The 27,801-nt window shown below is 45.7% G+C and overlaps 1 protein-coding gene and 1 non-coding gene across 2 annotated transcripts; one reads left to right on the forward strand and one right to left on the reverse strand.

Annotated features, from left to right (window-relative positions):
• Nucleotides 1-5,763: 5,763 nt before the first annotated feature.
• LOC112824085 (U6 spliceosomal RNA) lies at nt 5,764-5,870 on the reverse strand. Its single transcript, XR_003208218.1, has one exon. It is a non-coding gene; the product is annotated as a U6 spliceosomal RNA (small nuclear RNA).
• Nucleotides 5,871-21,897: 16,027 nt separating this feature from the next.
• JUN (Jun proto-oncogene, AP-1 transcription factor subunit) lies at nt 21,898-24,682 on the forward strand. The gene has a single exon (XM_025871729.2). The coding sequence runs from the start codon at nt 22,916-22,918 to the stop codon at nt 23,921-23,923; it is 1,008 nt and encodes a 335-aa protein (XP_025727514.2). The 5' UTR covers nt 21,898-22,915; the 3' UTR covers nt 23,924-24,682.
• Nucleotides 24,683-27,801: the final 3,119 nt, after the last annotated feature.

Below are 27,801 nucleotides of genomic sequence, written 5' to 3' on the forward strand. Positions count from 1 at the left end.
TAATTCCTGCTTCCCAGCGGCCCGCTCAGCAGAGAGGCCCTGCAGGTGTTTCTGGATCAAAGAACGAGTGAATCAACTCCCTGCCCACCTTCCAGTGGGGTTTGTTTCCCTCTTGACTTGAAATTCTGGGGGCGCCTGGGTGGCTCGGTTAGGCGACTGCCTTCGGCTCGGGTCGTGGTCCTGGGGTCCTCGGATCAAGCCCTGCAGCAGGCTCCCTGCTCGCCAGGAAGCCTGCTTCTCCCTCTCCCACTCCCCCTGCTTGTGTTCCTGCTCTCGCTGTCTCTCTCTCTGTCAAATAAATAAATAAAATCTTTAAAAAAAAAAAGAAAGAAAGAAAAGAAACTCTGCTTTTTCAGCTGTGTGCTCTGTCCCTTGGCGGAATCTGAAATTCTAGGGCAGGGCGCGGGGGAGGTCAGTGCGCTGGAAGGGTTCTGTAGTGGGTTGGGTTGAATTGTGTCCCCCAAAAAGATATATCCAACCCTTGGTACTTGCAAATGTGACCCTATTTGGCGATAGGGTCTTTGCAGACATAATTAAGGATCTCAAAATGAGATCATTTTGGATTTCGCGTGGGCCCTAGATCAGCCACGTGAAGAGGGAGGCAGGGGTCGGAGTGATGCTGCCATAAGCTAGAAGAGGGAAAGAGTGGCTTCTCCCTTCGAGCCTTCCATGGATTGCAGGGTTTTGGGCCTCCAGACCGGTGTGAAAATAAATTTCTGTTGTTTGAAGCCACCAAGCTTGTGGCATTTGTTCCCGTGGCCCTAGGAAACCAGGATTAGCCGCAACCGCGCCTCTCATGGCTGCAACATCCCAGCCACCCACCTGCCCCAGGATCTTCAGAAACCTCACCATGCAAACAGTAGGGCCTCCGTGAAACACCTTATGAGGTGCTGAGTCCCAAAGGCCTTGTCTGCATTTTCAGCTGGGTTGCCTGTTCTGAAGGTTGACTGAAGCCAACGCAAGGTTCTCCCAGCCCCATGGTCAGGTAAGTCAGTCAGCATGGAAAGCACTAGCATCGGCATGTGCTCACTGCCCGCCAGCCACGCCACAGTGGTGTCCCATTTGGTCAACTTCCGCTCAAGACGTATTCTTGAGTATGTTCTCAAGGCCCATCTTCGAGAAGAAGGAGTTGAGGCTCAGGCGATGGGGCCACCTGCTTGAGATCTCACGGTGCTCGGGTCTGGAGCCTTGGGTTCCCAGGGCTGTCCTTCACTTGGCTGAGCTACCAGGCTTTGTGACAGGAACAGAATCAGGACAGGGAGAAGGAAGGGGGGTGGGGAGAGACCAGTGGAGGAGAGGGGTTCAGCTAGCAGACTTTGTGTTTTTGCTTTCATAGGCTGGGAACAGTTAGGTATCATACTTCTAACTTTCCATGTGTTGTGCCAAATGTAAACCTTGAGCGATCCTTATCTATGATCGGTATGCATCTGTATGTGCAAAATTAATCATACTGTAAAGCTGCCATGGGAATTCCAGACAACCCCACAACGACAGCAGGAAGCACAAGTGTGAGAGTGGGCACATCACTGCCACATACGCAACAGCACTGGTCCCCGGGGGCGCGGGTGTGAAGTGGGGGGGGGGTGCCTAATCCACCTCCTCTTTGCTCATCACCTTGGTCTGGGCAACATGCATGCTGGTCAGTGAGCCGCCCAGACCTGCAGTCACTTGCAGCATGGATGCGGGCTCATCCCTGGCACTTCAGAGAGAGGTCACACACTTTCATGCGCTCAGCAACTATTTATGGAGCGCCAACTGTACGTCGGCAGAAAGCAATCACATGGTAATAACATTGTACGGTGACAGATGGCAACTACACTTATCTTGGTGAACATTTCATAATATATGTAACTGTGGATCTGCTAGGTTCTACACCTGATACTAATATAACGTTGTATGTCAGCTATCACTCAATAAAAATAAATAGGAAAAGGGGGGGAACACAAAATCTATTCCTATAAAGCTTACATTCTACTGTGGGGGGAGGAGAGAGACAATAAAAAGTAAATACATAAATATATACTATTTCACCGAGAAGTGAGAAGGAAAATCAAATGGGGGACTGGGAGAGACTGGGGGTGCCATGTTATGCAGGTCTTCCAGGAGGGCCTTCCTGATAAGGTGACAGGAGAGCAGAGGCCTGAGGAGGTGAGAGTGAAGTCTGTGGATACTTGGAGGGGGAGGGAACTGCAAGTATAAAAGACCCGAAGGTAGAATGTGCTTGAAAAGTTCCAATAATGGCCAGGAGACCTTCGAGGCTGGAGCAGAGGGAACTGAGATAGGGCAGGAGGAAGCCAGTCCGAGAATTTGCCAGGACACTGTCCACACAGGGTCTGCCGGCCACGGTGAGGACGCTGGACTGCTCTGGGTGTGATGAGAAGCCACTAGGGGTGGGGGGAGGTCTGGTGCAGGTTCTGGAAGGATAAACAACAGAGGGCCAGCTGGAGGCAAGGAGGCCAGGGAGAAGGCTGCTGTCAGATTCTGGGGGATGGAGAGTCCTGGATGGAGGCCTTGAGTCACAGTGGATTGGAGCAGACTGAAAAGGATGAAGAAAAGGAAGGGAAAGGAAGGTAAGGGGAAGAAAGAAAAAGCGTGGGAAGGAGAAAATACAAATGAAGTGTGACAGAAAAGACTGTTTTACATAGAAACAAGAACTCAGTCGTCAATTACTGAATGTCAGACTCTGGGACCGGCAAAAGGGAAATGGATACCTCCTAGGTGCTAGCCTCTGTACTAGATTTTCACACGTCCCACCTCATCATATAACGATTGTTTGAGGTGGGAATCATGAGCCTCTATTCTGAGGAATCTGAGGCCCAGAGAAGTTAAGTAATTTCTCCAAGGTCACACAGCCAATATGGGAATGCTGGAATCAGAGTCGAGAGATTGTCTAAGTCCAAAGCCTGTTCCTTCCAAACCTTGTTCTGGCTGGGTGCAGAGAAGATTATCGACATAGTCCCTGCCCTCAAAAACTTCCCTGACTTACAACAGCCCCATGAGGTCAGAACTGTTATTGTCTCTATTTTTAGAAATGAGAAAACGGATGCCCAGAGAGGTTAAGTGACTTGCCCAAGTCACAACAGCTGGTAGGCGGCAGAGCCAAGATTCAATGCTGGTCTACCTCCTTGTATCTTAACCACGACTCTGTGTCATTACATAACGCCATTGTTTTGACCTTTAGTAAAATATAATTTTAAACTTCATTTACAGATAGGTGGTAGGTAAGAAGGGAACCAAGTCATCTATGCTGACCAGTTCTCTAAGACTTCTTGAAGAACACACACACACGGGCACACACACATTTATTGACATGTATACATACACATACGGATATGGACACACCCATAAAGTGCATGCATACACAACATTCCAAAGTCAATTACTTCCTACATTAACTTCTGTTATCTGGGTCTCTGGGGAAGTTAAGTCATTTGCCCAATCATGATGAACTGCCAAAGCCATCTTGTCCATTCCCAGGAAGGAGGCGGATATAGTCTTCAGATTACTTCTTAAAAAGTCAACTGGAACACTCTGTTACCATTTCCTTGAGAAGCTCAGGGAAGGGGTAGTAGTAGGACAGTTGAAATGTCAAATATTCAGCCCTCGGCAATAGAGGACTCCTGAAAACACCGATTCCCAGTGCCCTGCTTCTTCTCCGGAAATGCAGACTCAATTACTCTGGTAATTCAGTTTGGAGCATCAGGAGGAAAAAGACTCCTGTTGAGAGGTACTGTGGTCTAGGGAAATGAGTGGAAACTCACTTTGTCCTCCGACCGCCCTGAGTTCTAAGCCGGTTTCCAGCCCTTCCTGGCTATGTGATCCCAAAGAGGTGACTGGGTTCCCCTATAAACAAAACAAGGATAATATAATACCTCCTTCTGAGCTATCACGAGGATTATAAAGATCCCTTAAATAAAGTGTCAAGCACACAGCTGATGTTGATGGAAGGCAAAGTTCAGAGTCTTGACCTTTCCCCTACAAGGCACAGAGTCACTGACTTCCAACCAATAGAACCTATAATTACTATCTCTGGCCACCATGGGAAGGAGTTTAAAAGAGGGGGGAAAAAAGGCAGTCAGATGTTTTCACGCAGAAAGGCAGGCCCAGGCATCATTACCATGTTGCTAGGTAGTGTTAAGCCACCCACCTAGCCCCAGAGTGGGCAGCAATTAATGTAATTAGTGCAGTGATGAGTGTCCTCTGCAACGATAAACAGCTTGGTCCTGCAGAACTTGACAGACCTGCTGGTCCCATGAGGCTCCTGACCTTGAACGTCCACTTGGGGAGTGGTGCAGTACAGTTTAGTGGAAAGAGACAGGCTTGGAGTCAGATGAAACCAGAAGTAAATCCTGTCTTTGCTAATTCCTAGCCGTGTGTCTGAAGACAAGCTGTGTCCCCTCTCTGAGTCTTCGTCTCCTTATCCAGAATATGGGGCTACACAGCGTTGTTATAATTACCTCTACCATCATCATCTCATCATCCTGGAAAACTCCAAACCGGGCTGGCGTTGAACTGGCAAAAGGGTGGACATAAACATTGCTGATACCTAGCGTGGGAACAGCCCCATTCTTCTCTGGCTAAAGTCAGAGCAGGCAGCACTGATCTGACTGGCTTTGGGGAAACTATTAGAGTTTGGAATGTAAAGCATATTGATACCTAGAATAAAAAGGGAGAGAAAATACCCCTTGATTTGATCATTTAAGATAATGTTATAAATAATTACCACTAATATTATCGGCAATACCACCACTTACGTAAAACAAAAGCACCACGGCAATCTGGCAGTTGGTAATAAAAGCAAAAAACCTGCTTATATCTTTGTATCTAGCAATTCCATCTTCAGAATTAATACCCTCACAAAAGAAGTCAAAAAACCCAAAGGTTGTTACCTGTAGGTAAGCGTATGGTACAGTTCTTGATAATCATTAAGAATTTGCTAATTTGTCCAACAGTTACTAAGTGCCTACAGCTACCAGAGATAAAGACCTTGAGTGTGGGGACACACACACACACAGGATTCATTGAAATGAAGGTTCTGAAAAGTCTGTAAAATAGAGTAAATCAAGAGGGTGGAATCTTAGGGAAACTACTAAGCAAAACTGAAGCATAATCCCTGAGACTGACATGGGAGAGAGCCACGTGGATTCTTGGAAACACACATATGAATTGGTGTTAAATGAAAGAGCCAAAGAAAAAAGAAATAATCACAGGACTCAGAGAATGTCAAAACCAGGAAGGGCCTCAGAGAACACCCAGTTCAGCAGTTCTCAACCCTTTCCATGGCGTCCTGGACAGGTGAGACTCACATAGCCTAACAGTCTAGGCAGAGAAAACAATTCATGGGGTAATAATAATAAACATTTCCAGCTGCTAGCTGTCAATCCAGTTTTCTCTCCCACCAGAGAAAGCTTTTCAGTATCCCTGGGTGTAAACTGAAGCTATTAAAGGGATTACTTTTTTGAATCCACTCTAATTTGTTTACTAAAATGGAGGTTGGGAGTCAGCACTACAGTGGAGAACCAGTGATCTGGCCCAGGCCTTCACGCTATTGGTGGAGAAGCCGAGGCCCCAAGTGACCCATCTAGCCTGTCATGCTAGCATATACTTCTTGCTCAATCGGTATTTGCTGAATGAGGATTTGTGAAGGAATAAGCAAATGAGATGACATGACCAAGGTTACCCAAACTGTATGTGGCTAGTAACACGTACGGTTTGAAACTTTGGGATTGGGAGTCAATTTATTTATTTGTTTGTTTGTTTGTTTAGTATATGGAATACTTCACAAATTTGCATGTCATCCTTGTGCAGGGTCCAAGCTAATCTCCTCTGTATTGTTCCAGTTTTAGTATATGTGCTGCCGAAGCAAGCGCTGGGGGTGAATTTGGAATGTGGTACCTAGAAATGCATGTTCATTGTATTTCCTTTCTTTATTTTGCTCAAGGGTAGCCTGGGAAATAAAACAACTGTCCAACAGACATGGCAGTGTAGAGTGAGCCACAGTAATAGCCCGAAAAGACGTGGAGCTCTAGAATCTTCAAAATATGGATGATGCCAGGGCCACCTGGGTGGCTCAGTCAGTTATGCAACCAAATCTGGTTTCAGCTCAGATCATGATCTCAGGGTTGTGGGATCGAGTCCTGTCTTGGGCTCCCCGCTCATCAGGGAGTCTGCCTGAGGTTCTCTTTCTCTCCCTCTTGCTCTGCCCCTCTCCCCCCACTCTCCAGTGTCCAGTCTCCAGAACTTAAAAGCCACAACTGAGAGCCCCCCCATACAGTAGACACTTGAACTGAGCAGTGGAAAACGGAAGATCTTTTAACAGAATTGACCTAGTGCAGAGCCTGTAGAAAAAGTCCTCAACAGCTGATCATTGGTGATGGCTCTTCCCTGCCTTTTCCTCTGCCCCGAATGCCCTTCCCAAACCACTCTCCTCTCCCAGGGTCAGCATTTATATCCTTTGTGTTGTAGCCCCTCTTTAGAGAGGCCCTTTCAGATCATCCCCTTTAAGAAGATCCTCCATTTTATTTTCCTTAAAGCCAGAAGTGTTTGGAGATCTTCTAGGTCAGTAGCTCAACTGTCTCCCAACTCCCCCATCAGGTAATATTCAATATCCTGCTAACTACACTGCAGGGAAAACATAGTTCCAGATCACAGGCAATCCCCACCTGGCTTTTTTCACTCCTAACACTAGCTGCTTACTGTGATTTCATATTAATTTATTAATTACCTATATATAGTAACTATAATACCAGTGATCACAGTTGACATTTACTGGGCACTTCCTGGGTTAGGTACTCATCATTCATTTAACATCCATAACAACCCTCTGAAATAGGTTCTATTGTGAACCTTATTTTACAGATGAGGAGACAGATTCAGAGAGAGGAATTTGACCAAGTGTATATAATGCATCAAGGACAGAGCCAGACACCAGAGCCAGACACTCTGGCTCCAGAGGTTAAGTGCTTAACCTCTAGGTGATATAGAAGCACCATGAGGGCAGATTCCATGTCTTTTTTGCCCACCACTTCATTCCCAGGACCTTGTATAATGTGTGATATGGGATAGATCCTCAGTCAGTATTTGTCAAAAGAATGAGAAGTCAGCAGGGAGTGGGGAGGGAGGGAGGGAGGGAGGGAAGGAGGAACACTGAGGAGGAAGATATGCCCCTAGCCCCTTCATGCTCTCGCATAGGTAAAGTAGGGCTGGGACCCACTGAGGAGTGAGTCCCTGCCTCACTGGAGATAGAGCTGAATGAGACAGTGTCCCCGTCCTGGAAGAGTGCCTGCATCCTCATCTCAAGGGGGTCCACTGGTTCCGATGCTCTCAGGAGAGCCCAGGGCCCTTCCCTGCCTAGGAAAGGGGGTTCAGCTCTCATGCAACCATTCTGCTCCAGGGCCCTTATGGGAGCCCTCAGAGCACATCAGGGAATATGACAGAGCCCTCTCTCCAGGAGACACAGGCTAGTGAGGAAGAAGAGCCCTGCAACCAAGGAGAGGAGGGCGGTGTGGACCAGTCAGACGGGGAAGGGAGGGAAGTCTCTGAATGTATTCTGCCTCTGGGAGTCTCTGCTTGTGCAGCTCATGAAGCCCGGGACTGGGACAGGCTCTTGGTGGAGAACTGCACCCCTCGCCCTCCACATCAGCATATGCGGCCACCGTGCTCTACGACACGATACTGTGACACGTGAGACTTGAAGACAAGCTAAGACTGATCACTAGGGGAATGAGAGCCGCCTTCTTTCACACTGATTTCTCCAGGATGTTAGCATTTTGTTCCACTGAGGAACAGCAGGGGAACAGAGACTGTCCTGCACAGGGGAATGTGATTGCCTCAGAGGCATACAGAACTAGGGGGACTGGGCATAGTGCCCTTTCACCCTCCATCCTCTTGCTGAGCTGTTTGCCCACGTTGCCTTTCTTAAAAGGGTTTATTGCACAGTGTGCCCCCATCTTCAAGCACCTGCCCTCACTGCCATAACTGGGCAGCCCCCTCTCTCCCTTATGCCTCCCATCAAGCAACCTTTGCCAGTTTTAAGGTTGAGTCCTATATTTGCTATAGTATGTGTGTGTGTATTTATTTATTTATTCTGTCAAAATTTAACAGGTCTTTTTAGGATACTGAGAGTTTTATCTTAGCATTGTGGTTACAATACTGCACAGGTTTTCAGTGGTCTGCCTCAACCTTATTTTTGCAAAAAGGCCTATTATTTTTTAATGTACAACTCTGCAGAACACCAAGCTTTGCAGGAACTTCCATGTCATGTTGTAGCAGAAATGCCTGTAGCATTTTCTACCTGCTACTGTGGCATTCCTTACCCAAGTTCTGCGAAGCAGGGGGAAGTGGCAATGACCACCCTCATTTTCAGAGGGGGGAACTGAGGCTCAGAGATGTTCAGTGACTCATCCAAAGGTGATGAAACAGCACTAGAATCCAAGTCTGCAAGTCCATTTACCCAGTTTTCACTGTACCCACAACATTTAGCACGTTTCCTAGTGATGTGGTAAGCAATTGATCAGTAAGATATTCAGGGAATAATTAATTCTGCCCACAGAACATTCCTTTATCCAACAATAGGGTCCATGAATGCCATTTGGGGGAGAAAATGAGGGAAAGAAGGCAGCTAAATTTTTTGAACTTCTACTATGAGCCAGGAATGACATTTGATACTTTTTGAACACACACACACACACACACACACACACACACACACTCACGCTATGAGATAGCTGTTGTCATTCCATTTTATAGACAAGAAACTGATGTTCAACAGTTTAAGGCAACTGCCCAAGATCATACTACTGGGAAGGGAATGCACTGAGATTTGAACCCAAGTCTTCCTGATTCCAAAGCCCATACTTTTTCACTATATCAGTGGAGAATGTCTACCTCCTATAGAATAAGAGAATACTTTTGGTGGTACAAGGACAAATCTATGTATTTGAATGACTGTGTATTTATTTTTACAGTGGTCTAAATGTTTCTGGCAAGTAATATTTGTTACTCAAATCAACTTAAAATTGTAAGACATCATCTCCTATAAAAAATATCTTTAAGTTTTAAGAAAGTAAATCTCTTTAAAGAAAAATACCAAGAAAATTAATTTTAGATCTGTAAGTGAACATAGCAAAATGAAGAAAGCAGTGCGTAAATTACTGAAACTTGAGGAACACAACACTTAATCCTTACAAAGTCCTTAATAAAACATTTTCTTTATGTAGTTGATTCCCATGAGCTAGATCAGCAGATATTGTCTAAATTAGCTTGAATAGAAAGGAAATTAAAATAGGCATGATTCCCTGGCCAGTGTCTTCAGGAATTTAACATGGCACTCTTTATTTCAGCGTCTGTGCCAATTGGTGTTTTCGTCCCAGGACTCAGACTTAGTAGGTCTAAGAAGTGCTTAGGTTCTTGCAAGACAGAGGAAGCAGTAGAGAAAGAAGACAATATATATTTTAAAGAGAGTAATGGAAGTTTCAGGACCTAGTGAATATTCCCAAATGATCCAAACACTTGATGTTTGTGTTATGCAGAGAGAAAAGTAAGAAACCCTGGGCCCACTCTAGACACCTGGGTTTCAATCCTATCTTAGCTACTAATTTAATGTGTCACTCAGGTAAGTGACAGCTGGGAGGTCCATTGTCGCCACTGGCTGAATGAAGGAATTTTGATTTCCATAACCACTTTCCAGCAATGTGAGACACACCCAATCAAGAATAACTATAATTGGCAAAAGCAGCTGTCCATGTAAGTTAGAAGGCACCTGCCTACCATGGGCACCAGAGCCCTTCCCGCTCTAAGAATCTCTTATTTCATGATTTAAGCTCCTTGTGCTACAGATGGCCACACAATTAGCAAGGATGCATATAGAGGGCCAATAAAGTCTCTGAATTATGCCTAGAATGTCACATCATAAGCCACATAAACCAAGCTGGTGTAAATGCCTACCTGCCCTTCCAGGCAATGAGTACTCTGATTAATTAAATGCCCATGTGGCTATCACTAAGCTCATTATAATTGTAAATATGGAGTTTGTATTTTTAAGAAATGCTTAATGCAACTTTGTAATATATTGAACACAATTTAAACTATGCTGGCTAAGTATTCTCTTTTCCTCACTTTATTGTTATTTTTATAACTAACAAAGCAGTGAATGTGGATTATAGTAGATGACTATACAGCAAATATTCACTATCTCCTTCCATATCCTCCATGACCTTCCAGCTTCACTGATATTGGACTTGGACATGTGGCTTGCTTCTGCTATACAAAGTGGGCAAAAATGATAGTATACCAGTTCCAAGCCTTGGTCTTAAAAAGCTTCCCATGTTTCCATTTGCCCCAACCTCTGCCATGAGAAGAACAGATCCCTGGTAGATCCTACCTCTCTAGGATGAGTTCTAGAATGAGACACATCAAGCAGACCTGCATTGGACACTCAACTCTATCTCTTCAGGGTGCACATGAACACATGCAATATGGCATTCGAATCAGCAGTTCCAGGAGAAACCAGCATCACTACTCTGAAAACTGCCAGGGAGCCCCACGCGGTGGAGAGAAGAGACTGCCCACCGGGACCTTAAGAAGTGTAAGCCACCTCAGCTAACCTGCAGACTCATAAGCAGGAAAAACAATACTTAACCTTAGATAGCACTCTGATTTTGTGATGGTTTGTTTCATGACAAAAGCTGATTAATCCACCTATTGTGACCAGGAAAAATTCACAGAAATCATATGCTTTTAAAAAGTACCATCTCTTTATCCCACCCCCAGTGAAAGTAGCTGACAATCACCATTTGATAGGTAACTTTCTACTCCTTTCTCTGGACTCTCCAAAGATTAAATGAGCAAATGCATGTAAAAAGCACTTAGCACAGTGATGGGCATATGATGTAGCCACTCATTAAACATTAGCTGTTCTATTATATTCTCATGCAAACAAATATCTCAGGTATAAGGGTTTTTTAATGTATGCAAAAATGAGACCATATTATACATATTGCTCTGCAACTTGCTTTCTTCATGTAATGTGGTATCATGGGTTTGTCTTTAGGTCAACTTATCTTTTTAACTCACTTTTTAAATTAGCTACATGATATTTCAGGGTTCAAATATATCATAATATATTTTACCTATTTCCATTTTGTAGATAAAGAAACTGACATTCAGAGAGCTGTCAAAATATTTGCTGTTCCTTCCTGTCAAGTCCTGGGACACACTCTGGCCAATCAGAGGTGAGTGGAAGTGACAGGTGAGCAAAACTTTAAGAGCAACCTCATGGTGTTACCTCTCTCTCATCCCATGACACACAACAGCAATATTTCAGACAGGGGGCTGCCACTTCAGCCTGAGTTTCAGAGAGAGAGCTAAGGCCTAAAATCATGATGGAAATGTAACATGCACATGAAATAAATTCATTTGTTGGAAGACTCTGAGATTTGGGAGGTGGTTTGTTACCACAACATAATTTAGAGAACGTTAATACAGTATTTTAAGACTTTCAAGTGTTTGGATGTTCATTGTAAATATTCATCATCCACTGGTTTGGCCAAGCATCAACATGCTCATCAATCAAGATGTGGGTTGACAGAATAATGGGAAACGATCTCCTCCCTAACTTCATTTTTAAAAATTATCAATAGCTTTCTCCCCTACTGCCAAATCACTAGGCAAAGAACATGATGGTCTCACAGAAAAAAAACAAGTCTAGTGATGTAGTCCAGTAGGTTGAGGACATCCTCTGTATGTGGGAAGGCTCTTAGGTAGGTCAGGATCATGAGAACGTTGACCCATTTTCACCAGGTTGCGAACTACATACACACAAACATGCAACACGGCACTCGTGTGAGCAGTTCCAAGAAAAGCCATCATCACTACCTAGAAAACTGCAGGGAAGGCAGGTGCAAAGGAGAGAAAGTAGACTCAACGGGACCTTAGGAAAGCTAATTTCAGCTTCCCTGGGTATCAGCTCTGGACCTCCATCTGCTCAGAGAACTACTGTGAGGATCCAATGAGGGACAGCAGGTGCAATTACAACTAATAAGAGAAAACATTTATTTATTTATTTATTTATTTATTTATTTATTTATTTATTTATATTACACAGGTAATACATGTTTATCATAGAAAGTTTTAAAACAAAAAGAGCAACAGAAGGAGGAAAATGGAAATTACCCAAATATCTCAACTGTTGATATCTTGTTGGTTCATCAGCCATATTTCCTCCTAGGTAAATGTATACACATAGAGTATAAGGCCTTCTGTATGCATTTATTAAGCGTGTGCATACATTTATTACAAGTTACTCCTCTCATGCTCATCCTCTCCATTCTTCCTTTCAAGTTTACCTTTTGGTCCCTCCAAACATATCCCATAGTCATGCCCCATAGTCAGACCCTGTTCATGCTTTCCCTCGTCCCACAATGCTCTTTCTCTCTCCACAGACTCCTCTTCTCCTGGCTACTCTTCCTCAACCTTTAGGTTTCAATTTATTCATCACCTCCTTAGAGGACAATTCCCTAGCCACTACCTTTGTCACATGTCTCTTCTGTGTGAACCCAGAACATCCTGCCCCCTTTCTCATAGCATCATCATACTCGACTAGTCTTGCCCCATATTGTCTATTTCCCTTGCTATGCCCCAACTTGAGGGCAGGTACTGTAGCTTTTGTTCACCAATGTTTACCAGTGATTGGCCCATGGTAAATGCTCAAAACTTGTTGAATAAATGAACAACACAGCTAACAAAATGTGCTACCTATATTTCCTCTGAAATCCCCAAGCAACCTGGCATTTCTTAATAAATATCCAGTGAAAGATTAAATATAGAAGATGATGAAGGAAATGGTCACACATCTCAAGAAGTTTATAAATTCTACAGGAAGAAAATATTACCAACAGGAAGCGTCAGTATATAATTAAGTGCTATGTCCTTTACTTCTGCCTCCTCCACTAATTCTCTTCAAACAGGAAAGGGCAGAACAAAATCCCTAACTTCAGTTCCATTTATTCTCTCACTGAGTGGATCCTGCAGCACCAGGTGGAATAAGAAGACACTAGCAACTTTAACACATATACTCTCAAATCTCGGTGGTTCAACACAATACAGTTGATTCCCCATTCAGGTCAACTCTAATGCAAACACTCCTGTCAATGCGCAGTTTTCCATGTGGTCATTCAGACACCCAGGCTCCTTCCGTCTGTGGCTCTGTCCTTCTCTATGTCCCTTACACTTGACCAGGAGATGGGGAGAGATGGTTTTAGGAGCCAGGCCTGTACCTAGCATGCATTAGCTTCACCCTCTCTGCATTGGCTAAAACTCAGCCACACGGCCACACCTAATTACAAAGGAGGCCAGGAAATGTAGTTTAGCTGTGTGCACAGCAGGAAAAGGAGTTGGTGAACACTTTGCAGTTTTTCTGCCACAAATATTTGTCATACATCAGAATACAGAGAGTTATCTTAAGTGATCCCAAGTGCAGGTAACTCGTTTATTAATACCAAAAACTCTTGTTGTCTTCACACAAGAATGTCCATCTTACTAACACTGGACATAAGAAAACATCATCTCAGATTTTCAAATTTTGAGAGTAATAAAGGGTCAATTCCAGAATTGAAAACCACTAATGTTCGTCACCAACCCCCGACCAAATTCTAAAAGAGAATATTTAAAGATGATTTTTATCAACTTTGAAAATAAAGTGATGATTACTACAAGCTACTACGACCTCACTGGGAATTTATCATAAACTAAGCCAGCATAGTGTCTGGCACAGGGTAGACAACAAATATGTATTGAATGGATGGCCTTCAATTCCACTTTTAAGGCAACTATCCCATTGATAAGTAACTGTGACTTCAGAAATTTCTCCCTTAAATATTGCAGAGTTTTCCTCTCTAACCTCTAAACATTACCCTCATTCTGACCTACAAACCTACAGACTAGGTCAACTCTCCCATGTGACATTTGCACAACTACTTGAAGACTTCACTTATTTTTCCCCCTGGGTAAATAAATATGCCCCGTTCCTTCAACTCTTCTTCATGGGACATAGTTTTGGGCTTCTCACCATTTGACTGACCCTCTCTGAGATCTGATTGGCCAAAATTGCATTCCACTGTTTCATGCCCACAATGCTCCCAATGAGGTCCAACCACAGCATTCAGCAGAATTAGCACTGCCCAGCCGCGAGTATCACTAGAAGTATATAAGTAAGTGAAGATGCTGCCAAAAGGATTCCTGCACTGGGAAAGGGGCAGGACTCGAAGATGACCTTCCACTTTATGATCCCAGAAGTTTTGTGGAAGTTCTGAATGCTGAGAAGAAATCACCAGAAGGATGATGTTGTGCACAACCATTACACATTCCTCCTTGATCAAAACCTAGTCTGTGCATACTCTACAATGACTCAGTTCACTCACTTGTATTTCAATTTTCTCCATTTCTGCCTCTTTACTCCAATTGTGATGTGAATGCATATATCCAAGCTGACAATCTGGGAAAAAAAGAAAAAGAAAAAACAGGTGGAGGGTGAGGAAGAGAATGAAACATTCCAAAATTGGAAACCAATCTCAAGCACATAAGAACAAATTTTGTGGAGAGCTGATCCAAAAGAAGGACTTCCACAGGGGCTCTGATGTATAACAGAGACTTAATGAGCACCCTCTATGTGCCAAGCACCATACTAAATGCTGTGGATACAGTGAAGACTAAAGGATGCCTATCCTGTCTCTGGTGGGCATAACAGATCTTAAAATAAGACTTACACAAAGAAATATGGAATAACAAATTTAGGTAAATTCTCTTGTTACAAAGAAATCTCTAGGTCCCTGGCTTCAGCTTTCCATGAGGTGATATTTGTTAGAATAATTTCTTGTCCATTTTCTCCATCCCTTATTTCCTTCCCATGAGAAAGGTTTGGGTTATCTGATTGCTGAAGTCAGAAGAAAGACCCAGCATGCCCACACCAGCCATTGCTCTGTCTTTTCAGAATCAATTTGTCCACAGGATGTACACACTCACTGTCTATTTGGACGTGGCTTGCAAGTGCCCACCTTTGCCAGGGACCAATAGGTAAGTTTAATTCCAGGTAAATCATTGGGAAACCCATTGTGTCTGCCATGTCCTGCAATCTCTCCTTTATCAGAATAACACTGTGATCTCCATTCATCCGACTCCTGTGTCTAACTTCCAGCTGGTTCTGAGCTCAAGAGGGAAAGGAAGGAGTGTTATTTATTACATTCCTGAGTTCCCAACTGCTATAAAGAAAAAACAGATTTATGAGAAAGTATAAGAGGAGAATCTAATTTAAATGGGGGAAGGGTGCAGTATGAAAGAAAGCCTCTTCAAGTGTTATTAAAGCCAACATCCAAAGGAAATAGAAATTGACCAAAGAACAGGGAAGAGGTGGGAGGGCTATTATAAAGGTTCTTAGGCAAAAAATAGTTTATCTTGCTTGAGGTACTAAAGAAGTCCAGTGTGGCAGTCATTAGGGCTGGTCACCAAATATGTGTAGCTCTCTGCCTTCCAGGCAAATAGGATTGCACTTCCTGGTCTCCTTGTGGCTGGGGGTGGGGGGTAGGGCTGATGGGAGAGTGGGCATGAGACTAGTTTTAACCAATGAATTGTGAGAAATGACATGGTACGTTCTCCAACAAATGTACTTAACTGCCTGGCCAAGACCTTTCAAAGTTTGCTTTCTGTCTACCACGAGATCTGTAATGTTCCTGAAAGTAGGTGCTACATTAGGCTGGGTCCCAAAGAAGGCAATGTGATCAGAGTCCCTGCCAACCCTTGATGGATATGGAGCAGGAATAAGAAATATTTTTTTTTGTCTTAAGTCACCAAGATTTTTGTTTGTTTTTTTTTTTTACTGTAGTATAACCCAGGCTCTCCTGACTGATAACAGTCACACCCAGTATGGCTACAAAATAGTTGGAGAGCTAATATAGCCCAGGTAATGTGAGATCTTATAGGCAAGGTAAAGAATTTGGGTTTTATCCCAAATCCAATAGGATGCATTTAAGGAGGTTTCAGCAGGGGCGTTTGATATGTCCCAATTTTTATGTATTAAAACAAAGTGCTATTACTATTTGACTATTAAAATACCCCCTTAATTCCACTATAGAAAAGGCTATTTTTTAAAAATTCATCAACAAGCATTTATTGAAAACTTTCTAACCTCCCATGTGCCAGGCACTGCATTAAGCATCAGAGATATAAAAATGAATTAGAAAAATAATAATAAAAATATTTTTAAAAAAGAATTAGACACAGTTCCTAGATTTGGAGTCAGGGATGTAAGAAGACATCTACATGATAAACATTCTCTGCTTCAGGTGTTTACCCAGTATGGTGAGAGCCAAAGAAAACAATAACTATCTGAGTGTAGGGCGGGAGACGGGGTAACAGAAAGTTTCAGGGGGAGAAATTATTCAAGCAGGATCTTGAGGGGGAAGTCAGAGTTTGCCAGGTGGCATTTAGATTAAGGATAAAATGAAGTGGAAAGACAGAAAAACGTTAGAAGAATTGAAAATGTTTAGGGTAGCTGAGACACTGTGTAGTTCAGGGTATGGTAGACTGAATTACTCTTCGCAAACAATTGCTGCCCAGACCCACTGATGTCAGGCTTGACAATGCGAACTGCTCTCAGCCGAAGCTTTAAGTACCATGCTCTTTTCTCTTTGCCATGACAATCAGCAATGTTTCATAAAGGTTCCTAGAGAAACGATGATATTGTGTGAAACAGAGACACAGCCAACCCATAATGGGCATGCAGTATGAATGAAAAATAATTCTTTGGTTGTCATCCAGTAAGATTTTTGGATTGCTACCATAGTGTAACCTAGGCTATACAAAGGTGCACATTTCCAGCTCTTGACTTCCAGACACATAGTAGAATTGCATTTTCTTGCACCCTTTAAGTAAAACAGGATCATGTGACTTGTTTTTGACCAATAGAATGGATATGCAAGTAATGTGTGTCATTTCTGGGAGGGACCTTCATTGCCAATGTGAATTCATCATGCTTTCTTTCCCCTATTGAGGTATTGGGATGATTATGGAAGCATTTATCAAGAGGACGCCTTCTTCAGACTCTGTCTCTGAATGAGTACATTGAGCAGAGCTCCTCTGACCTTGAACATGTAGTATGAGCAAGAAAGAAAGGTTTTTTGTTAAGCCACTGAGATTTTAAAGATTTTATTTATTTATTTGAGAGAGAGAGAGTGTGTGTGTGTGTGTGTGTGCGCACACAATCGGGGGAGGGGGAAAGGTAGAGGGAGAGGTGGGGGGGAGAGAAGCAGACTCCCTGTTGACTGTGGAGCCCAACATGGGGCTCAACATGAGACTCCACATGGGGCTCCACACCAGGCTCAACACGGGGCTCAGTCTCACAGGGGCTTGATCTCACAACCCTGAGATCATGACTTGAGGCGAAATCAAGAGCTGGAGGCTTAACTGACTGAGCCACCCAGGCGTTCCAAGCCACTGAGATTTTAGAATTGTTCAACATGGTGGCAAACCTAGCCCATCCTGACTGATACAAAAATTAGAACCTAGATACACGGTAATGTAATAACAACAACAAATAAAAGCAAACATTCATTTAGAAGGCAATAACTAAGAACACTTATAGAAGATAAAAAGATGGTGATTTATTTGGTGAATATATCACCTGTGATAATGCAGAAGGCATATCATGAACCCAATGAACTAAAAAGCAAGAGATTGTAAAACAAAATGTTAGTAGCCTGTGTTGATGGCTGTTAGATACATTTGGAAACTTATTACAAAAAAGAGATGAGCTCAGAGAAGATTTGCCCAGTTTGTAAGCAGAAATTAAAGTAGGGACAATCTATAAATTCAGAGATTTGTAGGGTTAGAAGAGGCTACTGTTTCTCAGTCTCAACTAGTAAAATATAAAACTATGATATGTTTTCAGCAAAAAAAAAAAAAAAGGCCAATTAAAATCAACCTTGAAGTATGTATCAAGTCAAGGGTATGGCCTCAAACCTATTGTTATAACTTCTGGATAAATTAAGATATTACCCAGCATACGCTTGCAATTGGACAGAATGGCTTTGGAAAAGGGAGGAGAAGTATCACTCTCCCACCAAAGCCCAGAAAACCCACAGTGCACAAAACCAAGTCAGAAGAGAGAGAAGAAGGGAGGGACAATGAATGAGAGAGGGAGAGATACCAGCAGGCAAGAGAACAAGAAAGCAAAGAAATACAGCAAAACGTGGAAGTATGTCTGGGAAAGAATTGGCTGTGGCTATGAGCTCATGGAACGCCTGGAATCAAACAGATAAGAAGCCTACATTTTTGTGAGAGCTGTCCAGCCAAAAGCACATCAGCCTGGGATTAAAGGAGACCATATTCAAGACTTAGTATCACTCTGCACCTCCCCCAATTTTTATAAAAGCTTATTTTAAAACATATTTCCTCACGCCATCTTCAGATATAGAAAAGGAAGACTTTCTCAGAGAGCAAAGCCAGAGGTCATGGAAAGCAATGGATAGGGCAGCTACACGAAGCGGGTAGAATCAGGGTCTAATCGGGGTTTTGGATGGTGGGGGGTGGTCCTCAACCTGTCTGCTCAGTGGACTGGCATCTACTGTGGCTTCCCATTCCTTCACTTTCCAAACGGCGTGCCCACTACAGTTAGCCTGTCTCTGTCCCACTTTACGTCTTGAGGGTGCACAGGAAAGATATCTCACATTTAGAAAAAAAAAGTCACATCTGGAGCTGATACAGAGTCTACTACGAATCACCCAGAACCTGGAAAGTGAGCTTGACACACTGTGACTAGATGAATCCTTAGAATTGTCCCCCCTGAGGAAAGAATGAGGAAATTCTGCCTGTGGAAAGATAGTAAGCCAAACATTTGGTGAACAGAAAGGAGACTGCTAGAGTCATTAGTGTTGTTCTCCAAATAGTCCTGGCTCTCTCCCTTCAAGATACTCAGCAGGATTACAGAGATTTAAAATTAGGCGTTGTCACATGACTTGCTTTGGCCAGTGATACCTGAGCAAAAGTGCAGTGTGTCACTTCCAGGTGGATGATTCGAGAGCCAGTGAATGGTTTGCTGCCTTCTCTCCTCCAGCCAAGATAGTAATGAGAAGCACGTGTCAAGACGAAGCCTTCTTCAGCCCAAGTCCTCAAGTGTCCACAGTGAGCAAAACTCCCCTGCAGACCCTTAGTGGGGGCATTGTAGCGTGAGCAGGAAATAAACTTCCCTGGGGTAAGCCACTGAGCTGTCCGGCTTGTTTGTTAGAGCAGCATAGCCCAGATTTTCCTGACTGATCCTGGAAGTGAGAGAGGAGACAGGAGAGCAGGAGTGGGAGTATGAAAGGCTCTCTCGGGCAAAGGTTTCTGAACTCTCTCCTGGTCATAAGGGGAAGCCATGAAAGCTTCCAAGCAGGGGTGTTAACATGAACAGATCTGCTATTTTTTGGATAAAATATGCTATTTCTCAACATAAGGAGAAAATAAGCCTACTAAACCACGTAAGGCAGAGAGAAACACACAAAGTCCTTAAGTCTTGAAGTTTCTAAATACAGGAGCTCTGAAAGAATGTTCTGAAAGGAGTTCCAGAGGATCAGGCATGGTAATTTGTTCTATCCCACCATCCAAGTGCCATTCCCCAACAGACCCCTAATAGTTTACAAGATGAAAAATTCCAGAGCAGAGCAGACACAAGGGAACGTAACAAAGACCTGAGGTCAATTTCCAGCGGTCTGTGTGACCTGAGCAAGATTCTTAACCTCTCTGAGCCTAGTTCCTCACATATTAAATCCAAATAATAATACATGAAGCTCGAGATGGTTGTGGGGAGAAACAGCATATTTAAATGGCTCAGATGAATGCCTGGCTGGTGGTAGGTGTTTAATACATGAAACTTATTTTTATTACCATTAACATAAAAAATGATTAAGAACATCAGCTCACTGATTACAAAAGAAAATGATTCAGGGCAACAAAATAGAGAATGTTCCCTCCAAGAGGAAAGTAACTGGATCTTGTCATCACTGTATCCCCCCACCGCAGCTCAGTGCCTGGCTCACAGGAGCCACTCAATTTTCCTCTGCTACTGGAGGGAAAGAGAGATGAGGGCGTGGGGTGAAGAAAAGTTGTCAAAATTTCTGACACCAGCTGCCGTTGGGCCATTGAATCTGAACTCTCAAAGCCACAAATACCTTAAAGCTCTGGGCTATAAACCCAAGGCTGAATTCCCCTAAGTTCAGAAGCTGAAAAGCCAGAATTAGAATCTAAGAACACAAATTGCTGCAGGTCCGCCTTTCAAACCCCAGTCCTCAACAGGGAAAGTGCTGACTTCTGACCTTTCCTCCCTCACCTTCCTCCCCTCCTCACTGCTCTCCACAGGGGTAAGGACACCTGGTCCTGCCAAGTCACACTCCTATCCTGTCATTCCATCAAGGCTCTGGGAATCTCCGAGGGAGGGTAGAGAAGGGGGCTGTTAGGCGACCAGCTCCTGGCCCTGGAGGCGACGATGCTACACTAACTCAGCCCACCCAGTGAGGAGGGTCTCACCGGCCCCACTTGCAGACCTGAAGGAACTCAAAGAAGTTCAGTGTTTTGTTCACTTCATACCGTGGCAGCGCTGGCCACGAGAGAACCCACGATTCCCGACTTCGGCATTCTTTCCGCCATAACTTTTGTCCCTAAGGGGTGCGGGGTAGGGGGAGGATAAAATAACAACCGCAGAAAAGGAACCACTTACATGTGTCTAGCGCTTCCTAGAGGCTACCCAGGATATGGGCCCACCTTTTTAAATCCTGGTCCTACCCCTGACTCGCTGCGTGACTTTTTTTGAGTATCCGACGCTCTCGGACTTGTTTTCCTGTAAACAAATCAGGACGGGAGGTGTGTGGGGTGTGTGTGTGTGTGTGTGTGTGAAGTGAGGCTGCATGTTGTGCGGGGGCGGGTAGCAGACGATCACCGGGGTTCCCCAAGTTTCGGATTCCCTAAACGCTCATTCACAACTGGAAGCTGAGTTGCCCAATTCTACCCCCTATAGAAAAACTTCCCCGTCGAGGCAAAACTGTGAACACTCGCACGCTTTTTCCCATGGTCTGGAGGGTGCAGTGGGGGTGCAACGCCGACTTAGCTAAGCACCCAGTTTCAAGCAATGCAAATCACTTGGCTTTTAGGCGCAGCCGGACAGCAGCGCGGACGATCGCTCGTGAACTTGACCAGGAGACAAACTTCGCAGCGTCCTCAACGTGGGGGGCCCGCTCTCGCGAGACCGCCCCTAAACTTAAGCCCACTTTCACTCGCCCCCACAGGGAACTTAATAGAGCCACCTTAAGGGCGCTGCTCCCGCCCCCGGAAGTGCGGGGGGGGCACAGACCCGGGCGATCCGCCTCCGGCCCCGCAAGACAGCGAAGTGCCCGTGGATGCCATCGAGCACCCCAAGTGGGGAAATACCCCCCACCCCGCGCTCTCGGCCCCAGACACCTGGCCCAGCTTCCGAGCCTTCCGGGTGCCTGCATCCCCTGCATTCCCGCCCGAGCCCTGGACTTAAGCCCGCCTGGGTCAGAGGCTCCGAGAGCCCGCGTTCGCCCGACTCGCGGTAGCCACCGTCACTAGACAGTCAAACCCCAAGACGTCAGCCCACAATGCACCGGGCGGGCCGGGAAAGACGCGCCGGGGAGGGGAGGGGAAAGAGCCCGGCGCGAATCGCGCGGGAGGGGGAGGGGGAGAGGAGGAGAAAGAAGGGCCCAACTGTAGGAGGGCAGCGGAGCATTACCTCATCCCGTGAGCCTCCGCGGGTCCAGAGAAGAATCTTCTAGGGTGGGGTCTCCATGGCGACGGGCGGGCCCGCCCCCTTGAGAGCGACGCGAGCCAATGGGAAGGCCTTGGGGTGACATCATGGGCTATTTTTAGGGGTTGACTGGTAGCAGATAAGTGTTGAGCTCGGGCTGGATAAGGGCTCAGAGTTGCACTGAGTGTGGCTGAAGCAGCGAGGCAGGAGTGGAGGTGCGCGGACTCAGGGAGACAGACACAGGCAGGCGACACGGCAGTGGAGTCCGAGCTGCAAATCTTATTTTCTCTTTCATTTTCTCACCAACTGCCCAGAGCTAGCGCCTGTGGCTCCCGGGCTGGTGTTTGGGGGAGCGTCCGGAGAGCCCCTTCTCCAGTCGCCCCCAGGAGGAGAGCCCCGCTGCCCGGGAGCTGCTGACAGCGCGGAGGGCGGCGACAGTCCGTCCGGGGAAGTCCGGAGAGCGGCTGCAGCGGCTAAGAACTTTCCTGGCCAGGAGGACAGGGGACAAGTGGCCCGGGTCCCGGAGCGAACTTTTGCAAAGCTTTGCTGCGCCTGAAGCTGTGGTGGCGGCGGCGGCGAAGACAAGAAGGCGGCGGAGAGAGGAGACCGAGGAGGGACGTGCGCTCAGCTTCTCTCGCACCGGTTGCTGAACTTGGGCGAGCGCGAGCCGCGGCTGCCCGGCGCCCCCTCCCCCTCGCAGCGGAGGAGGGGACAGTCGTCGGAGTCGGGGCGGCGGAGACCCGCCGCCGGCCGGCCACAGCGGGATCGGCGCTGACTGCCGCCGCCGGGAGGGCCGCTGTCGCCGGGAAGCGTCTTCGTCCGCGGGCTCCCAGGAACCGCTGCGCCCGAGAGCGCTCCGTGAGTGACCGCGACTTTTCAAAGCCGGGCAGCGCGCGCGAGCTGACAAGTAAGAGTGCGGGCGGCACCTGAAACCCTGAGCGCCCAGGGAGCGAGCTGGTGAGCGGGGCGCAGGGGGGAGGACAGCCGGCGGGTGCGCGCGCCCCTCGAGAAACTTTCCTTGCCCAGGGCCCCGGGAGGCGCGGGTGTCCCCCGCTCGCCAGCGCGCTGTTGCGGCCCCGAAACTTCTGCGCGCAGCCCAAACTAACCCCACGTGAAGTGACGGACTGTTCTATGACTGCAAAGATGGAAACGACCTTCTACGACGATGCTCTCAACGCCTCGTTCCTCCAGTCCGAGAGCGGCGCCTACGGCTACAGTAACCCCAAGATCCTGAAACAGAGCATGACCCTGAACCTGGCCGACCCGGTGGGCAGCCTGAAGCCGCACCTCCGGGCCAAGAACTCGGACCTCCTCACCTCGCCCGATGTGGGGCTGCTCAAGCTGGCCTCGCCCGAGCTGGAGCGCCTGATAATCCAGTCCAGCAACGGGCACATCACCACCACGCCGACCCCGACGCAGTTCCTGTGCCCCAAGAACGTGACAGACGAGCAGGAGGGCTTCGCAGAAGGTTTCGTGCGCGCCCTGGCCGAACTGCACAGCCAGAACACGCTGCCCAACGTCACGTCGGCGGCGCAGCCGGTCAGCGGGGCGGGCATGGTGGCTCCGGCCGTGGCTTCGGCGGCGGGCGGCAGCGGCGGCGGCGGCTTCAGCGCCAGCCTGCACAGCGAGCCGCCGGTCTACGCCAACCTCAGCAACTTCAACCCGGGCGCGCTGAGCAGCGGCGGCGGGGCGCCCTCGTACGGCGCGGCCGGCCTGGCCTTTCCCGCGCAGCCCCAGCAGCCGCAGCAGCAGCCCCCGCAGCCGCCGCACCACCTGCCCCAGCAGCTCCCAGTGCAGCACCCGCGGCTGCAGGCCTTGAAGGAGGAGCCGCAGACGGTGCCCGAGATGCCCGGGGAAACGCCGCCCCTGTCCCCCATCGACATGGAGTCACAGGAGAGGATCAAGGCCGAGAGGAAGCGCATGAGGAACCGCATAGCTGCCTCCAAGTGCCGGAAAAGGAAGCTGGAGAGGATCGCCCGGCTGGAGGAAAAAGTGAAAACCTTGAAAGCGCAGAACTCGGAGCTGGCGTCCACGGCCAACATGCTCAGGGAACAGGTGGCACAGCTTAAACAAAAAGTCATGAACCACGTTAACAGTGGGTGCCAACTCATGCTAACGCAGCAGTTGCAAACGTTTTGAGGAGAGACTGTCGGGGGCTGAGGGGCAGCAGAGAAAAAAAAAATTACACAGAGAGACAGACTTGAGAACTTGACAAGTTGCGAGAGAGAGAGAGAGAGAAAAGAAGTGTCCAAGGACTAAAGCCAAGGGTATCCAAGTTGGACTGGGCGGCGTCCTGACGGCGCCCCCAGTGTGCACGAGTGGGAAGGACTTGGCGCGCCCTCCCTTGGCATCGGGCCAGGGAGCGGCTGCCTGCGGGCTGCCCCGCTTTGCGGACGGGCTGTCCCCGCGCGAACAGAACGTTAGACTTTTCTTTAACATTGACCAAGAACTGCATGGACCTAACATTCGATCTCATTCAGTATTAAAGGGGGGAGGGGGAGGGGTTACAAACTGCAATAGAGACTGTAGATTGCTTCTGTAGTACTCCTTAAAACACAAAGGGGGGGGTTGGGGGAGGGGAGGCGGGAGGGAGGTTTGTGAGAGCGAGGCTGAGCCTGCAGATGAACTCTTTCTGGCCTGCCTTCCTTAACTGTGTATGTACATATATATATTTTTTAATTTGATGAAAGCTGATTACTGTCAATAAACAGCTTCATGCCTTTGTAAGTTATTTCATGTTTGTTTGTTTGGGTGTCCTGCCCAGTGTTGTTTGTAAATAAGAGATTTGGAGCACTCTGAGTTTACCATTTGTAATAAAGTATATAATTTTTTTATGTTTTGTTCCTGAAAATTCCAGAAAGGATATTTAAGAAAATACAATAAAATATTGGAAAAATACCCCTCCCACAACCTCTTTTCTGCATTATCTATGGATTACCTATCTAGGTGAAGTTGAAAGAGTGAAGAGTCAACTTAAAATCACTCTCAGTGCTTCTTACTATCAAGCAAAACTATTCTCTACTGGACTGAGAATAACTGTAGCTGATGCTCTTGTCAACTTAATCCTCTTCCCTCCCCCAACAATCTATATAGAGTTGCTTACAAAGGATAGCGGGGCCCTTCAGAAGGCTGAGGGAAGGGAGGTTGTGCTGGAGAGGGACAGACAGTGCCCTGAAAAGTCAAACTAATATTTAAAGTCTGGATTATACCAAGTGGCATGTGCTGTGACCATTTATGATGTTAGCAGAAATTTAAGAGTAGTTGCTTATTCTCAAGTCAGGAATGGTGGCAGATTTTTACAAAAGATGTATCCTTCCAATTTGGAATCTTTAACAATCCCTAGATAAAAAAGATGGTCTTTGCTTATGAATATTTATAACAGCATTCTTGTCACAATAAACGTATTCAAATACCAATAACAGATCTTGAATTCCTTTCCCTTTACTACTTTTTTTCTTCCCAAGCTCTACACTGAAGCTTTTCTTTTCAGTTGCTGGGGTTAGCATTACTGCCATCTGAAGTTACTGGGTAATTAAGAAGCAAAGAATTTAGGAAGAGTCAACACAGAATTTGCAATCTGGATGAAACATTCTCCCAGTTTTCATTAATACTCTCCTCTCCTCTCCTCTCTCTCTCTCTCTCTCTCTCTCTCTCTCTGAAATAAACACCTATACTTAGACAAATTACCACAATAGCAGTTTACCATTTGGGATTCTTGTACAGTTTATTTCTTAATTTGTTTCTAAAATAATCAACCTCGTTTAAGTTATTATTACAGAAATAGCCTTAAAAGATGGTAATCCATATGCCATGGAAGAGAGATGAGAAACCATGAACACCAACACATTGATCACATGTGTAAATCAAACCTTAGCTCTGGGGAAATGGCAAACAAATTCTGTCTGCAGATACACCTTGGAAGATCAACAAGGCTGTATGCAACAAGGGAACAATTTTTGCTTGGTTGCTTTTCATCCCAAGAGCCAGTATGCTTATCAAGCAGCAAAAGCAATTTGATATCCAGGAATATTTTCACAAACCACTAATTGAGGCAGGGCTGTTTGCTCATTAACAGTGCTCTAGTACCCAACAGGTCTTGAGTGCTAATATCCTGCCTGTGACTGTAAATCCAAAGACATAAAGAGTTTCTCTTTATGAGTGTATCTAGGAGTGCAAGAGATTGGACAGACTTGTTAGCTATCAGATCCACTCCGTCGTAATAACACTTCTTTAACAAAGGGTTACTAGGAACGGAGCAGAGTTTGCCAAACAGTGAATTTGCCGATGTCAGCAACCCGGAAGGTGAGTTGATTTTGACCATATGTAGGAATAGTCAGCAGAGGGACAATAAAGCACTTTGGGGTGGGGCTCTTTGGAAGCTAAACAAGAGCCAACTAGAAAAAATAAGCAGGCTGGGGAATTAATTACCTGCAAAGGTAGACTAAGCCCAGACAACAGAAAAGCCACACCACTCCCCAGCTTTATTTAGACTCCAAGTGTAAGTAAAAAAAAAAAAAAAAAGCCTGAAACTCGGGCCTATCCCCATACTTGTTTGTTTCAACTAACATTCTAAATGTATATCGCTGAAATTCTAACCATTCTAACCAAAGGGATACAAAAATCATTGTGATAGAGGCAATTAATCAATGACCTTTGGACACAGAAAATCAGCTAATTTTGTAGACACAAGTTAATTTTATTTTGTCATTCAATGAGTTACTTGGGTAACACTAGTAGTTGGAGAAGATGAAGCTAGTGGCACATAAAACCATTAGTTCTCTTCTAATTTGTCTTATATATGTATATTTTACACATAGAATCTTAACCCTTTGTGTCCACTGGGGCAGAAGGTTCATGAACTCAATGAAAAAGCCTATTTATGTATGTGTATGTGCGTGCACATATGGGCACATACATGCTCCCCTGGGGAAAGAAATCATTAGCTTTTATTTGGTTTTCACAGAGTTCCATGACTCAAGTGCTTAATAATTCCTAAACTTAATGGGCACACACTCATTATGAGAAATTTACCATTGTGTGAATCTGAATCCCATGCCTTTTCACCCTTCTTTGCCTCTGCCTGTGCTCATCCATCTACCTGGAATTCCTTTCCTTCTGGTCCAGCGGATGAATCCTATCCATTCTTCCGCATACATACATAGCACCTTCTCTATGAAGCCTTCCTCGCTAACTCTATCTTCAGGTGGAATGAACATTCCCATTGAGCATTCATAACATTTTATCAAAACTTCTATGATAGCACTTATCAAGGTATTATCATTGTGAACCTCTGTGACTCTTGGCTGGAGCCCTATCCTAACCATCTATGGACCCCAGACTCCTAGTATAGTGCCTGGCACTAGGAGATGTTTATAAAATAAATGTGTGATGACTGAGCAAGCAATTGAACTTGAACCCTCCTCCAAAATAATTCCAGGTCTTAATTTTTCTAGTGAAATATGCCTCATCCATTTTCAGGTATACAAATCCGGATGGATTGGGAACCTCAAGAAAATTCAAGTCCAGCCAATTGTCAATGAGTGTTCTAAAGCCCGATTTTCACGATGAATGTTCTTAAAATAACTAAGCTGTCAGCACATTCTTCCAATCATACAGTGTCCCTTCCCCACTCTACTAATGCAAGTGGGCATCTCCTCATATAAAATGGGTCTCCCTGAAACATTAGGCTTGGAGGTGGGGATGGGCAAGGATAATGTGTGACCATTAGGCAAGCATAAAAAATAGCTCCAGATGTGGCTTTATTAAAAACAACTACTTCATTGGTAATCACACAGAGGACTTTCTGTTTATAAAGTTAATGTATCTCAGGGGTCTAGAAGTTAGTGCTCAGTATCTGCTGGATAGAGATAAGGATCATGCTAAAGTAACTATTCCCCGTGTCCTTTTATTGTTAGAGAGGATATGCATTGGTGGAACTAACCAAAAAAGACAGTGCCTTTTACTCTGCCCTACCCTTGCCTCCGTGGGTCTTCCATATGGGTCAAGTAGAAGGTCAT

This window comes from Callorhinus ursinus, unplaced genomic scaffold, assembly GCF_003265705.2.
Source record: "Callorhinus ursinus isolate GAN/ISIS: 27379988/994484 unplaced genomic scaffold, GSC_fseal_2.0 scaffold9, whole genome shotgun sequence".
Lineage (NCBI taxonomy): Eukaryota > Metazoa > Chordata > Mammalia > Carnivora > Otariidae > Callorhinus > Callorhinus ursinus.

Coding starts and splice junctions, on each gene's coding strand:
- JUN (XM_025871729.2), top strand. CDS start 22,916: ATGACTGCAAAGATGGAAACGACCTTCTACGACGATGCTCTCAACGCC.